Genomic DNA, 14,517 nt, shown 5'->3' with positions numbered 1-14,517 from the left:
CACTGCCACCACCACAACAAGAACAACAACAACAACAACAACAACAACAACTTCAAGTTGAGGTGTTTTAGATTATATTGAGGGATTTTACATATCGGGGGGTTCCACATTGAGGAGTCCGACTGTAATACAAAGTTGTTCCATAATGTGCATATATTAGAGATCACTTAATAAAGTGGTCATTAACTCTTTCTCATTTCCCCCTTACAGATTCTTCATAGTAAATTCTTGATTAATTAGAGAAATGAGAAAATTTTCAAACCATCCATTTCTTTTCTGCAACATACACAGTTGATTAAAAATTACAATGGAAAACAAATGTCCTTTAGGTTTTGTGTCAGCAGTTGTGTGTCAGAAGAAAAGTATTAGCAGCAAAGAGCTTGATTTAATAGATATGCCAAGCCTGAATCAAGCCGATATTGAATTATTGAAGCTATGAAGCACCTGTGAAAATATTGAGACTGTTTGTTCTTCTCACAAAAGGCTCTACCGTATTTTCTCGAATCTAAGCTGGACTTGAATCTAAGCCGCACCTGAAAAATGAGACTCGAAATCAAGGAAAAAAAAAATTTCCCAAATCTAAGCCGCACCTGAAATTTGAGACTCGAAATTCAAGGGGAGAGAAAAGTTTTAGGCCGCACCTCCAAATCTAAACAAAGTTGGTCCATTGTAATATGAGACACAATTTAGGTCGAATGAATGACGATACAGCTACAGTAGTTTGGTTCGAGTCGTAAGCTTAGTAGTTAAGCTTTACCAGGTAGCCACTGCTATGCGTCAGACGCTCCGTCCGTATTTATACGGATACCCTTCCGTTTTCACCGATTATTGCGTATTTTTCTTTGATCGGATAAGTGCCGTTCCCTTTCTTATAGGTGTTTACGCCACTCTAAGCTGAAAATGCATTACTGTACTGTGTCATGCATTGTTTGTCGCATTCTGATAATGAGTGTTTATGACCTGTTGCCGCTCGCAGCATGGCTTGCTTTTGTGCGCGCCATCACCACTTCCAACTTTAAAAAAAAAAAAACAGAGCAATCGTCTCATTAGCGAAACAATGGCAACAGACTGCTATTTGTTGTTACTTACACTGTTGCTTTATTTGATAATGATCAACAAGAACCAAATAATATACTGCGTATGATAGAAGTTCTGAACGAGAGTTTAGCGAAAATTTTTCTCCGTTTGAAAATCTTTGCAGATGCCTCTTTAGTACATAACATTCTGCACAGAAATTAGAGTCATCTTAGATTTAAAAATCTAGTCAATTGCCGTGCTTCATTTCTGACTGTATCACTATTAGGCATAAGAATAATACGAATATAAGCATGACATGATATGTATATTCTTCCGCATTTGCTGTTGTCTCACTCTAGTTTCGTAGTTTATTAGGCAGACAGGATTTAAATGAGATACCAGCAAAACACGAAACAATACATGACAAAATGTTTATATTCGTATTATTTTTATGGTGAAGAGAATACTGCATGTGATTCACATTTCATAAAAGTTCCTATTAGCAACCATCTCTTCTCACAGGTAGGAAAAAACTGAGAACGAAGAGTTGGCCATATTGACAAACATCCCAAACAGTCTTGCCAGTCGGATTTTCGTAGTACATTGAAAGGCTGCTATATTCGTAGATGAACAATACGGAATTTGTAATTACTTCGTTGGATAATGTATGAAAATGCAGTGGTGGAAACTCGGAGCAGGGAAAAAAAACTCGTCTTCCACCTTAATTTATTTACTGACACAGAGGTTTTGGCGCCAGTATTTATCTTTGTGCCTGCAAAGCATGCCTGTATAGTGCTACATATATTCAATGGCAGAAGTTAATTGTGGCGGCACCTACCAACATTTTACAGAACTTCCGCTTACTTTGCACTCGATTCTAAGCCGCAGGCAGCTTTTTGGATTACAAAAACTGGAAAAAAAGTGTGGCTTAGATTCGAGTAAATACGGTATTTGGGAACATTTGAAGGCAGACAAAGAATTTGCTGTGACCCTTTTAAGAAGCACAATAAAAAAGACTGCTAAGAAATCTTTGAAACCTATTTCTTTAACCATGGAAAGGAAATATAAAACCATTGGACTTATCCCAGGTACCAAGCTGTCCGTAACATGCTGTAAGGACATTTTATCTCCTATGGGGGATAACCTTCCAGGGATGGATGAATGTGAAGTTTAAGATCACGAATATATACCAGATCCATCTACGGCCCTTCAAAAACTTAATGAAAGTTGTGAATTACTTGAAATTTCACCATTTAAGGTTACCAAGAGAGCACAAGACAGGTGTCCAGAATACATTCGATCCAAGTAACGTAGCTTAGCTTTAAATTTCCAGCAAACAGCATAGAAGTGCTACATGTTCCAGTGAAAAATGTATCTGAAGGAACTGGCAGTGCTGAGTGTACAGACTGTAATATTTTAATGCAAAAACTTAAAGAGAAATTCAGCAGAAGTTCTGTTAAAGAAAAACTACAAATACTTGCCTTAGCACAAGCTTCATGGAGTAAAGAAAAAATCCAAGTGTTTTTAAACACTACCAAATACATGGTAAAGAAATTGAGGGTATTGCTAAAAGAAGATGGTATTTTGTCAAAAGGGAGTTATAAAAAGGGAAGCAGAGTAGGTAAGGATGTGGAAAAATGTGTCCAGAATTTTTACTGTGAAGATGATGTAAGTCGCATTTCTGCTAATAAAAAAGACTGTCTGTCTGTCCCTTCAGAAAATGGCAAAAGAGTGTGTAAGACAAAAAGACTAATTTTACATAATCTGAAAGATGTATACTTAGCTTACAGAGAAACATACCCAGAAGATAAAATTGGTATTACTAAATTTTGTGAACTTCGGCCAAAAGAATGTGTTACTGTAAACAGTCGTGGAATGCATAACATATGTGAATGCACGTATCACCAAATGTGAAATAACCGTATACTGAACTTCTACAAAAACTTGGGTGCAATCTGGAAAACGAGGAGTGCATGCTGCATTGCTGTTCTCGGTGTCCTGACAAATATGAACTGCGCAACTTTTTAATGTAGCTGGAGCTCTTACAAGATTGTGAAAATATTGTATTCAAACAATAGATGCAAAATGATCGACCTACACCGGAGACATTGATGAAGACGACTGATGAATTTGTTGAGTATCACATGCAAAAACTTAAAAACTTAACACAAAATCATTATGTATCAAAATCTCAGAGTCACTACTTCCAATCAAGCAAAGAAACCCTCCCTGATATTACATGCATCATCACAGTGGATTTTGCAGATAACTATACCTGTTTGCTTCAAGGTGCTGCACAAGGATTTCACTGGCAGAACATTCAAGTCACCCTTCATCCTTTTGTGGTGTATTTTAAAACAGATGAATGCATTAAGTTAATGTCACTGTGTTGTATAAGTGACTGTTTGCAGCATGATACAAACACATTCTATGTTTTCCAGAAAACTGCTCTCACTTATATACTGGAACAATTACCACACATCCAGCATGTTATGTACTTCAGTTATGGCACTATATAAAAACTTAAAGTACTTTTTAAATTTGTGCCATCACAAGCAAGATCACGGAGTAACTGAAGAATGGAATTTTTTTGCCACAGTCATGGCACAAAATGCATGTGACGGAGTTGGTGGTACTATTAAATGTTTAGCAACAAGAGCAAGTATACAGCGTCCATATGACAGTCACATTTTAAGTCCAAAAGATCTGTTTACATTTGGCAGAACTCATTTTCCAGGAACAGAAACCTTTTATGTTAGAACAGAGGAGATAACAAATTTCACAAACATGTTACAAAAATGATATGAGACTGGTTCTACCATTCCTGGGACAATTTTTTCAAATAACTGAATGAAAACAAGTCGCTGATAAAGCGTGTTTCATCATCTACTAAATTCATTCAAGTCCCTCTTGGAATTCAAAACACTGCCTATAACACAATTAAAGAAGAAACATGCCACAGCTATCTATAATAACCAGTGGTGGCTTGGAAAAATTCTAGAGATAAGTGAAGTACACAGAGATGCAAAACTCAAGCTCATGAGTCCAACTTATTCATGGCCACTTCACACTGATGTTTGCTGGATACCTTATGAAAACATTCTAATGACTTTGCCTGCTCCTAGTGCAAGCATAAGACTTTTGAATCAGACATAATATTGTCAATTGAAAACTTTTTAGAATTTTATGAATGTGTCTTATGTGAACTGATCATCATTTGTGACCACTAGGTAAGAGTCACAAAATGAAATGTGATTATTATTATTTATGTTCTTCCTGTTTTAAAAGATTAACAGAACAAAGGCCCTTCTGATTTTTTTATGTTGAAATGTATGACAATAGGAAATCTTTGAGACAAAATTTAAAATGGTGAAAGTTGCGATTTTGACAAAAAAATTCATGAAGTATGCAAGATTTTTTTTGAAAACTGACTTTAATTATACATTTGCACCTATTTATATGCACAGTTGCAGCATTTTTATAGTTGGTCCTTTTATCTTTCTAATGACACCAAATTGAATACAACTGATTTATAAATAAGGGAGTTATAGTAATTAAAACACTTTCAACCTACCTTTCATACTGACGCCAGATGGAGAAAATGCTAGACATTTCGATATGGCCCCCTGACTACAGTTTTGATCTAAAAATTCTGAAAAATTGTTTTATCACTTTCTATTTATGTACTTTTCACAAATATCTGTGACATGATGGCAACAAGTTTTCTTTATTTTGGATGATTTTAAATGAAATGAGCCTTAGAGGTGAATGACGAGAGGAGGAAAATCATGGCAGAAGAAAGAAATTACAGGTCAAAATGTGGGAAACAATGTAGTTTCATAATGACTCTTGTGTCTGAAGAAGCACAAGAGGTTAAATATCTGAGGGTTGTAGTAAACAACAGAAATGATAAGAAACAAGAAATAGAACTGAGGATCAAAATGACATCCAGAACATCTTATTCACTCAACAAAATGCTGTCATTCAATTTTTTTCAAGAGGAACCAAAATAAGGATACATGAAACTATAATCAGTACAGTATAACTATATGAGACAGAAAAAATGGAGAATACGCAAGTATATAGAGAGGAAGCTAAACATTTCTGAAAATAAAATCATGAGGAAGATATTTGGACCAATTTGTGAGGAGAGAGAATGACGAAGAAGAAAAAACAAGGAGTTTATGGAGATATAAAGAGGTAATATACATAATTTATTCATTTTCAAAGCTCTCTATTTTCTAAAGTATTACTTCTCCAAATATGTCTGAGGCATGAAACAGAACCATAAGCTCACCAAGTTTGTATTTTGCATTCTACAGAAGTTCTACGAGTGCTCCGTGGTCACATGACAGATGTCCAAGAGGTAGTCACATTCATTCAATATTTTATGTAGCACGATCTTGTCAATAGTCATCACAGCAGCAATGATGAATTCTCTGAGCTGTTCCAGAGTTCTTGGTTGTGGGGAAAGGTAAGCATGGTCTTTAATGTACCCCCCTGGAAAAAAGTCACAAGACATTATTACATCAGGCGACCTTGGGGACCAGAGGATCAGAGCCACATCTCAGTGATGGGGAAGTCTGTCATTTAGGTAGTGACGAAACTCATGCTCCACTGATGGTATACCCCATCTTGTTGGAAGATGAAATTCTTGGAATCAGCACTCAGTTGTGGAAACAACCACAACTTTTAACACATCAAGGTAGTCTTCTCACAGAAGAAAAGTGGCCCATACAACTTAGTGAATAACATTGCATAGAAAACATTACCTTTGATGAATCTCAAGAGAATTTTCAGCACTCCACACTGTCACATTGTGATGATTGACCTTTTGAAATAAATGTAAGATAGCTTGATCACTGAATATCAGTTTGGAGATGAAGAAACTCTCTTCCTGCTTTGTTGCCATTTTGTGAAGACCCTGCACTCTTAATGCCAACTGGTGGGCACAATACAAACAGGGCAAGTTTACGGTTTTAGTCATGTATCAATCATATTCATATGATTCACTTTAAGAAAAAAAAAAGAGACATTTGAAAACAAATGAATCATTTCCTGTAGCCCTGTACAATAAACCAGACGTTGTCGTGGAAACCAAGACAAGGAGATTGAGATGGGCCAGTCACATCTATAGGAAAGAGGAGGGATCACGACAGAGAGAAGTTTCAGTGAAGAAATCTGGACAACAACCTTTAGACAGACCGAAAATATGACACGGAGACAGGCGGCCAAGGATCTTCAGATATTTGGAGCAATGGAAATAGATGACAAGGACAGAATGTCGTAGAGGGGGCTACTTGATGAGACCCTGCAGTTTGTGGGGCCAGTGACGATGATCAGTCAGATTGAAAAGGAAGGTATATCAATTAGTAGCAATGACTTTCACTGACTATTTCTGAGGTTCCAGGCAATGTGTGCATAAAATATAGTAAATTTTGCTTATGAGAACTTGCTCTGCAGTATTGCCTTGCCTGCAGACTCAAATTATACAATTCTCTCACATTGTACTTTAATTCTCATTGTCCGCCTCTTTAGCATAGTGGTAGCGTTTCCGCTTATCATGCAGGGGGGCCTGGTTCGATTCCCGGCAGGGGACTGGATTTGTGTGTCCATCATCACTGACCCGCAAGTCACCGAAGTCGCGTCAACTAAAAAGGACTTGCAATGTGGTGGCCAAACTCCCCCACATGGGGCCTCCTGACCAACAATGCCATATGCTCATTTCATTTTTTACTTCTCATTCACTTTCTCTCACATTTTCTCTTTTCTATCAACTATCTTCACCACATCTTCTCTTACAATTGATTGCATACTTGCTTTCTTTTTCCTTCAACCTCCCTTTTCACATTTCTCCACTTTTTGGTAAGTTTTCACCTTACATATTTTATGTTTAATTTCTTTTGCCAAATCTACTGTCCTAAATTTCTTATTATGTTTCTGTTTACTGTTTTCCATCCATTGTTACTTCTGCGCTCCCTTCACCATTGCATCCGCCATTCGTTGGATACAATGGTTCCCATCCAGTCACTGAAGTTAAGCATCACAGGGCCCGGTTGGTACTTGGAAGGGTGACCATCTGAATACATGACACCAAAGTGATGTCCAATTGGAAGACTTGTGGCAGGCCATTGAGCCAAACAAAATAATTATATAGTATAGTGGTGCATCTAACTTCTCAGTTTTTTAATTTCAAACATTATATTAGTATTTCATATAATGGAGCCATACTTCAAATGGGAAGCAGGAATCTACTGTCAAATCAAGTGATAAGTTTTTACTCAAGTTTCTGGAGGAAAGTACTTTCACTCCTTCATTACTGTGCCGAGATGTCACTGTCAAAGATTTCTACTTGGTGCCCTCTCTCAAGGATTGTGATCTGAATTAGAAAGACATCTCTTTGGTTATCATTTATCTGATAATCTCACAACTGTAGTTCCCCCACAGGTTTAAACAGCCCATCAATAATGAGATGGCTTGCTGTGAGAAACATTTAAGAAATGTCTATAGCTTCAAAATGTTTAGTTGAAATGATATATGAATCCCCCCCCCCCCCCCCCACCCAACACACACACACATCCTGAAACTAAAAGGAGTAAAATAACTGAAGTGAAAGAGAGTAAGTTGTTTCTGCATACATACTGACTAGAGATGGGGGATCCGCTCCTGAACTGATTCATAGAATTGAATCTTTCAAAGGAGTGAACAATCAGTGATTCAGAAAAAAAAGAACGGTAGCTCCAAACGTTTCCCACGGCAGAGGGCAGAGAGAGAGAGAGAGAGAGAGAGAGAGAGAGAGACGGAGCATATCATCGGCGCCTCTGCTGGTCAGAGCACAGTGCACGCCACACAACACAGCCGGCGCCGGCCTCTGCCCTGCTTCTACCTTGGCTGCCTGCATTGTGCAGTGCCCCATTGGATTTTGTGTTTCCCATATGCCGGGCCGTCTCTGTGCGTCCTCTGCCGCGTGCAGTGTCTGGCGCACCTTAACTTAGCATCGCACTCTGTCGGCGATCGTTTCAGTCCCACGTCCTGCCCTCTGGGCAGTTGATGCGAGCAACAGAACAGAGAGCCTCCTAGCGGAGAACATAAGAACTACTTGCAACAACCTGCTCGCAAGAGAACGGACAATTTGTCTCGGAGCGGGTGACTGGTGGCCGTTCACCGCTCCCCCCACCCTCGGAACTCGCCCGCTTAACGCTCACCCCACCGTTCTCGACTCTAGCCAGAGCGTTGAGCAAAGCAACTCAGGTGTCACTCTGGTCTCTGCGGTCTTAGCTCACGCAGTAATACAGCTCGCGGCTCAACCTGCTTCTGCATCGGAGTTCGTCTCTACTGGATATTGTTCTTCACAGTAATACCGCTATGTATATTACATTATTATGTTATGTATACATCATTTGTTTTTATTTTATTTTTATTTGTTTAAACTGATCAGATTAGGTTCCTGACGACTCCTCTTACTATAGGATTTTTATTATGGACACTCGAATTTACGCTTTAATTACGAGCGAACCGATAAACATATCGCAAAATGTGATACACCAATATTTTCCTTGTTTTATTCTGCGTAAGGCTATATGCAGCACTTTAGTCTTACAGTCAAATTTATATTTTTTTTCTTATTCTGGTACAGATTTTGCGATTTTAGGCATCTTTGGAAGGAAACGTTCACTTTAAAAATATATGGCTTGCGATGTATTTGTATGAGGTTAATGAAATTTTAATACATTATAGCCAAATATATTGTTAATGTAAATCTCAAGTTACAACATTTTCCGATCACCCAAAAAACCACGATAGTGCAAAATAAATCAATAATCAAAAACTTTGTCATATTGTGGAAATTTCAATAAACAATACAGAATTCTTAATCATTATCTGTGTTACTTCAAAATAGGACCAAATAAGATCAAAATACAGGTATAGTACTGGAATAAACCAAGTTTAAAGGGCAATGTGCCTTCCATTTATTTTCTATTGTGAATGAGTGGTGAGTCATGAAAAAGAGCTAGTTCATTTCAGGGAGTGAACAGTTCTGATCTGATCTCTGAAAAGAACAGTTTTGCCCATCTCTAACACTGACCATGCAATACTGAAATAATGCTGTGTAATAATTTAAAATATAGTGTGATGAAGTATAGCAATATTAATTTTTAATGTTGCAGTCACCCACTCTCTTGAGCAATGTTTCCTAAACTGTGTTCTGAGGAACCCTCAAGTCCCATGGAGGTCACAAACGTTCTGTGAAATCTGCACAACTTGTTTTTTATAATATTTAACAAAGCAACTCAAAAAAGAAATTAAAGACATCTACAAAGGTAAAAAACTGAACAACTAAACCTTGCTTCCACTTACAAATATGGGAAGTCAGTATGTGTGTGACAGAGAGAGTGAATAAGGCTGTATTTAACATAGGCCAATCAGCAGCATTGCAGACAGAAAACTCTACAATGAAGGAATGGCTGCACAAGGCATGATTATACTAAAACCATCACAGTCATCCATCTCACAGTACACCCGCACCACAGCAACCTGTATCACGCAGTCCTCTATCACCAGAAAGGTCTGCCACATGATGCTCGGTAACCTTTATAACTTTAATCTATATATACAAAGAAGACTGATCATATGTTAGTTATAGAAATCTACAGTTATTTAGGTAGCTTGACAAAATTTCGTGTATTTGACAATAAAAAAAAGAACATTAATTTATCAATGTCTGGCTCCATGGCTGGTAATTTTAGTATAGTTTTAATTATATCTTATCAATATAATTAATCATTTATTTAGCCTTAAGAGGTAGTTGCCACTGCAATTTCTGTCTCATAATCCTTCCCAATATTTGGTTGCAGGATAGAGAGCTGGTTCAAAAAAGGGATCACGATGCAGTCTCCTGCAGAACTTGACTATTATGTTTGACAACCAATACCTAGTTCTTTTGGTAGAAGTGAATAAATATTTTAAAATAATTGTCATTTTTGCTGGAAACAACTCATTTACAGGAGGACACATTAAAACATACTACATAAGCAAACCAGTGAGTCTACAATAATAGTCAACATTAAAAAGGGTTCCACTTCTCAAGAAGTAAGGACTGCTGGTCTAGAGTATAATGGAGTTTTTCAAATTGGAGCATAATTTTAAAAATTGTTTCACTTTCCAAAAAGTAAGGAACACTGGTGTTATGCATAACGGATGTTTGCAAATTTGAGCAGTCTGTGGATAGTTCAGGAAACTTAACAAGTGTGCACTTTTAATGGAAACTTACTATCTCTGAATAATCTGCCACAGACAAGTCATCATCAGAGTCAATTTCATCAGCTGATTCTCCTGTTGCATCATTTCCAAGTTTTGGCAAAATAGGATTTTTCTTTGATGCAGTCCCAGCATCTTCTTCAAGCTCTTGTTGCTGTTCTCGGGCTTGTTGAAGAATTTTCTGTGACAGATTAGCTTCAACAAACTGAAAAAAAATAAACAAGAAAAAGTTGTATTTTACTATTCAGAAGTAGTTAATACTACATGGAGGAAATCCGGAAGGTGCAAATCCCATAATGAAACCTAAAAATCTCATATTGGAAGTTTCTTTAACTTCTATAAATGCTAACAATTCATTAGAAAATATAATTAAACATTAAAATCTGACCTTAAATAAAAATTTTCAAACTGTGTTTAATCTGAATGATCAGAACTAAATGATGGTACTATTCGCGTTTTGCAAGAATGCAATATTGGATCTCGCCTGAAATCTTGGCTGCAGTGCCAGATTGATCTGCACATAGCTCAAGATCTACGTTAGGTTGAAAGGTAAAAATTTAGTTTACACCTGGTAAATGCAATGAATATGAATGCCAAATAAAGTTTGTGGCAGATGACTGGCATGCAGCACAGCCTAATGTTTACGTTTATGTCATACATTAATGAACTATTCGTCACAAAAACTAAAATTGCAAGAAACCATATATCAGATAATGGAGAGATCTCTGATAAGTATCTCAAAGCACATTATGTACATATACCACACATACACAATGAAAAATGCAAAGGAACTTTTACCTATGTTTTTCAAAGATCCGTACAATTTTACATACACACACATGAAAAAGGTCGCGTCTCCATGACGACACTGTGATAACACAGTTTTGCTCTACCATGCAAAGTGGTTCTGTTTAACAAATGACAAAAGGGTGTGACTTTCCAGACAATGTAAAAATAAATCCATTAAAGTGCAGTGCAATTCCACAACTGGTCAGTGGCACTTAAAGAAACAGATTCACACAACAAGCTGGTGTCAAATTTAAATAAAATCTATTGACATCCTCAGAGCATCATTTGAAAGCCTGGATAAATATTCTGATATAAAGAACCTAGTATAGTGTTACAAACAAATAAGAGTGTACAAGGGTTGAACATGTGAACTGTCCCTCAGTGTGTGATAAATGGACTATGTTCGACTCGAATAAAATTCATTCAACTATTTGTCACCTATGAACAGACACATGAATGACAAGACAACACTACAGAACAAAGAGTATACAAAGCTAAATACAAAAATGTGGCAAAATTTGTGGAAGTCATTCTAGTTAGAACAGTTGCACCACATTAAGATTTTCTGACACGTTCCACATCATTACAAAGTGTCGTATTCATGATCTATGGAACAAGTATTAATCTAATCTATTACCACATAAAAATGCTCAAAAGATATGAATTTATGTTTTTCAGTGTATACAACATCCAGCATTCAAAATGAACACTGAAGCAGGATCTTGTGGACATATAAAATAAATTTCACCCTTTGACAATATGGACATGAATACAGAGTGACATTTACATAGCACATAAAATCAGCCACTTCCTTCTCAGTCAACACTAGAATTCGACAACGCAAATTATGGGCAATACATTTCATAATATTTTTAGTTCACAATACACTGTACGACAACTATCAGAGTATGTGTACTGTTAAACATTCTGAAATACTGTAAGGTTTAATTCATTGTATTTGTGATTGCTTCTGAGTGGAGAGCTGTCATCTCACTGACAGCCATTTCTAATTTCTACATGCTCACTGTCTTGCATCCGCTGTAAATAATAATGCGACTTTGAGACCATGTTCTGAATACTGTTCGCCATATTCCCAAATAACAAGCCTAAAGTTATTTCAATTCTTTGATGCTCCCATTCCTTTCGAGACGGGCACGTAATGCGTGCCATACTTCGCACTCATGAAATTAGGCCTAATGGAATATTTCGTTCAGAAGATTATTATTTTAGTTTGAGACATTATAGAATTGTAACATGTCAAAATTTTCCGTAAAACATGCAACAGAATTCTTTTTCCTCTTAGGCACAAATGGAATTAAGATTGAACCCAATAAACAAAAATGCTGCACATACAACACTCCCTGTGAAATTATTTTCAGCCATACATATGCCGCACTACTTCTGCTACACATCCTGTTTTCGCTTTGTTGCTATGACATTTTACATCGTAAATGTGTGTGAATGTGGACATATACACATAACTTTCAGCACAAAATACAGGAAAACAAAAATGCGGATCGCAAGTCAGCTTACACTGGAGCCTGAGAACAATATTTTGTTTTGTTTAAACTACGCAAATATTGACAAAAATTGGTAAATATTATTGGATTCTCACATTTTCGTCTTCGTCCTTCCGAATCCTAGTTTTCGTACGATTACTTGGTTTCGCAAACTGGTCCTCTTCAATTTGCTTGTCTAAAGCTACCTTCGGAGCTCTTCTCCCAAGTTTTATTTTCTTGGCTTTACCCATACTATTATGTTTATTCCAACAACACACGCTTCCTTATTCCACAATCCACATGGATCACAACACACACGTTGTTTACTCTGTCGGTGTCAAACATCATTAGAAAACAGAAAAACAAACCACTAGTCATATCTATATTAATATATATCTTTGCAGAGCACACAATGTCATTCTACAACAACTGTCGACTTGGCAGTGCAGTTGGCTGTGTCACAACGCAAAAATATCACAGGAAAATATATAAGTGACAGTTAGGTATTATGAGCTTTCCTAGGAATATTGCCTCTTTTAGAGGCAATTCATGATTATTTCGTCTTTCGTGTCACTTCTAATGAAAAACTCATTTCGTTTGTAAAAGATCATACTTGTAAAGTAATACTACTTATCATATAAATTATTGTTTAAAATGATGTAGTCGAGACCTTTCCGGACAAACTCGGCAGAATAATACTATCAAATTGGGTTAATTGTAAGTAGCGGTAATAAAACATTGAGTAGGTATCGCAAACCTGTGTCAATCATTAGATATGCTTTACGACGACACGAAAAGTTAATTTTTGATACGTGTTTGCAGCAATCACGTGTTCTGAACTGAGATATAATGTTCGAATAGCAATTTCTCGTTTCTGATAATGACAGAAAAAACTTGTTTAGTTTTAACTATCCTGGTTGCAAGAAATATGATAATACCTGCACTGTATCGAGCAAAGATACATGCTACAGCAAATACCACGTTCTCTTTCCATGTCGTTTATGCTTCGCTCTTTATATTTGATTGCGAAATTCCACTCCTCTACACTGATATTCTTAAGATGTTCATTATTCTTAGAACGAGTTAATTTTTTTGTTGTAAAATCTTTGATCATATATAGTACACAACTACCAAAATTTTGAGTATTGAACATGTAGCAAGTCTCGGAAAATTCCTCTCCCTATCTAAATTATAGTAACTAAAAATCTTGGTTCTACATAAATCAAAACGGATGCTGGATATAGTAAATCACGAAGTCTATTATAATGCTGTAAGATTTAGCGTTCCATCTGATTGACAACTTAAGTGGCAGGTAAGGGAATATATTAAAAGCAATTCAGTGATTGTTTAGTGTGAACTCTATGGAGAAATGTAGATAATATTTTGGTGCCTATACTGTACGCACATATATCTGATTATTTAGAGTGTAGATGTTAACAACTAGAATAATATGTTATATAAGGTAACTGGACAAAATACTAGTCACCCGTTAAAAGAGCATACTGGTGGATTTGGAGGGACATAGATGATGTAGAACTGGCATCAGTCTGTCATGTGACCATCCATTGTTGATATGAGTCATGCCAATGAAGTGCAGTGTACTAACTAGTAGGTTGTATCTTGTATGCATTCAGCAGCGAGAGATGGTCGATGTGGTGACGTGACAGAATGGTAAAGAGGATCTAACTTGTTAGGACGTGCCCATGATCACTCTGCAAATGAACTTGCCCGATTTGTTGGTGTAGGTCTATAACCCTGATCGTCTGATATGTGTTCAAGGAACATTATACTGCTAGCAGTTATCTGACGAGGAGTAAGAATAGTGGTTGTAAAAATATCTCAAAGACAAGAGAATTAGACGAGTATCACGAATTGTCAGTGACAGTTAGTTTCAAACATGACAGGAATTTCTGCTGCCGGTGAATGCAGGCCCATCTCAGCCAATTTTTAAGCG

General features: G+C 36.8%; 1 protein-coding gene across 1 annotated transcript in view; it reads right to left on the bottom strand.

The window, feature by feature from the left end:
* Nucleotides 1–12,925, bottom strand: part of LOC126162865 (bystin) — a 71,010-nt gene extending 58,085 nt beyond the window's left edge. The window contains exons 1-2 of the mRNA XM_049919642.1: nt 12,680–12,925; nt 10,289–10,480 (exon numbers count right to left, since the gene is read on the bottom strand). Coding sequence (XP_049775599.1) covers nt 10,289–10,480; nt 12,680–12,814 — 327 coding nt within the window. The 5' untranslated portion in view covers nt 12,815–12,925. The remainder of the gene's footprint in view (nt 1–10,288; nt 10,481–12,679) is intronic.
* Nucleotides 12,926–14,517: the final 1,592 nt, after the last annotated feature.

This window comes from Schistocerca cancellata, chromosome 2 (assembly GCF_023864275.1).
Source record: "Schistocerca cancellata isolate TAMUIC-IGC-003103 chromosome 2, iqSchCanc2.1, whole genome shotgun sequence".
NCBI lineage: Eukaryota > Metazoa > Arthropoda > Insecta > Orthoptera > Acrididae > Schistocerca > Schistocerca cancellata.
This window is presented reverse-complemented; position numbering and strand designations above follow the sequence as displayed.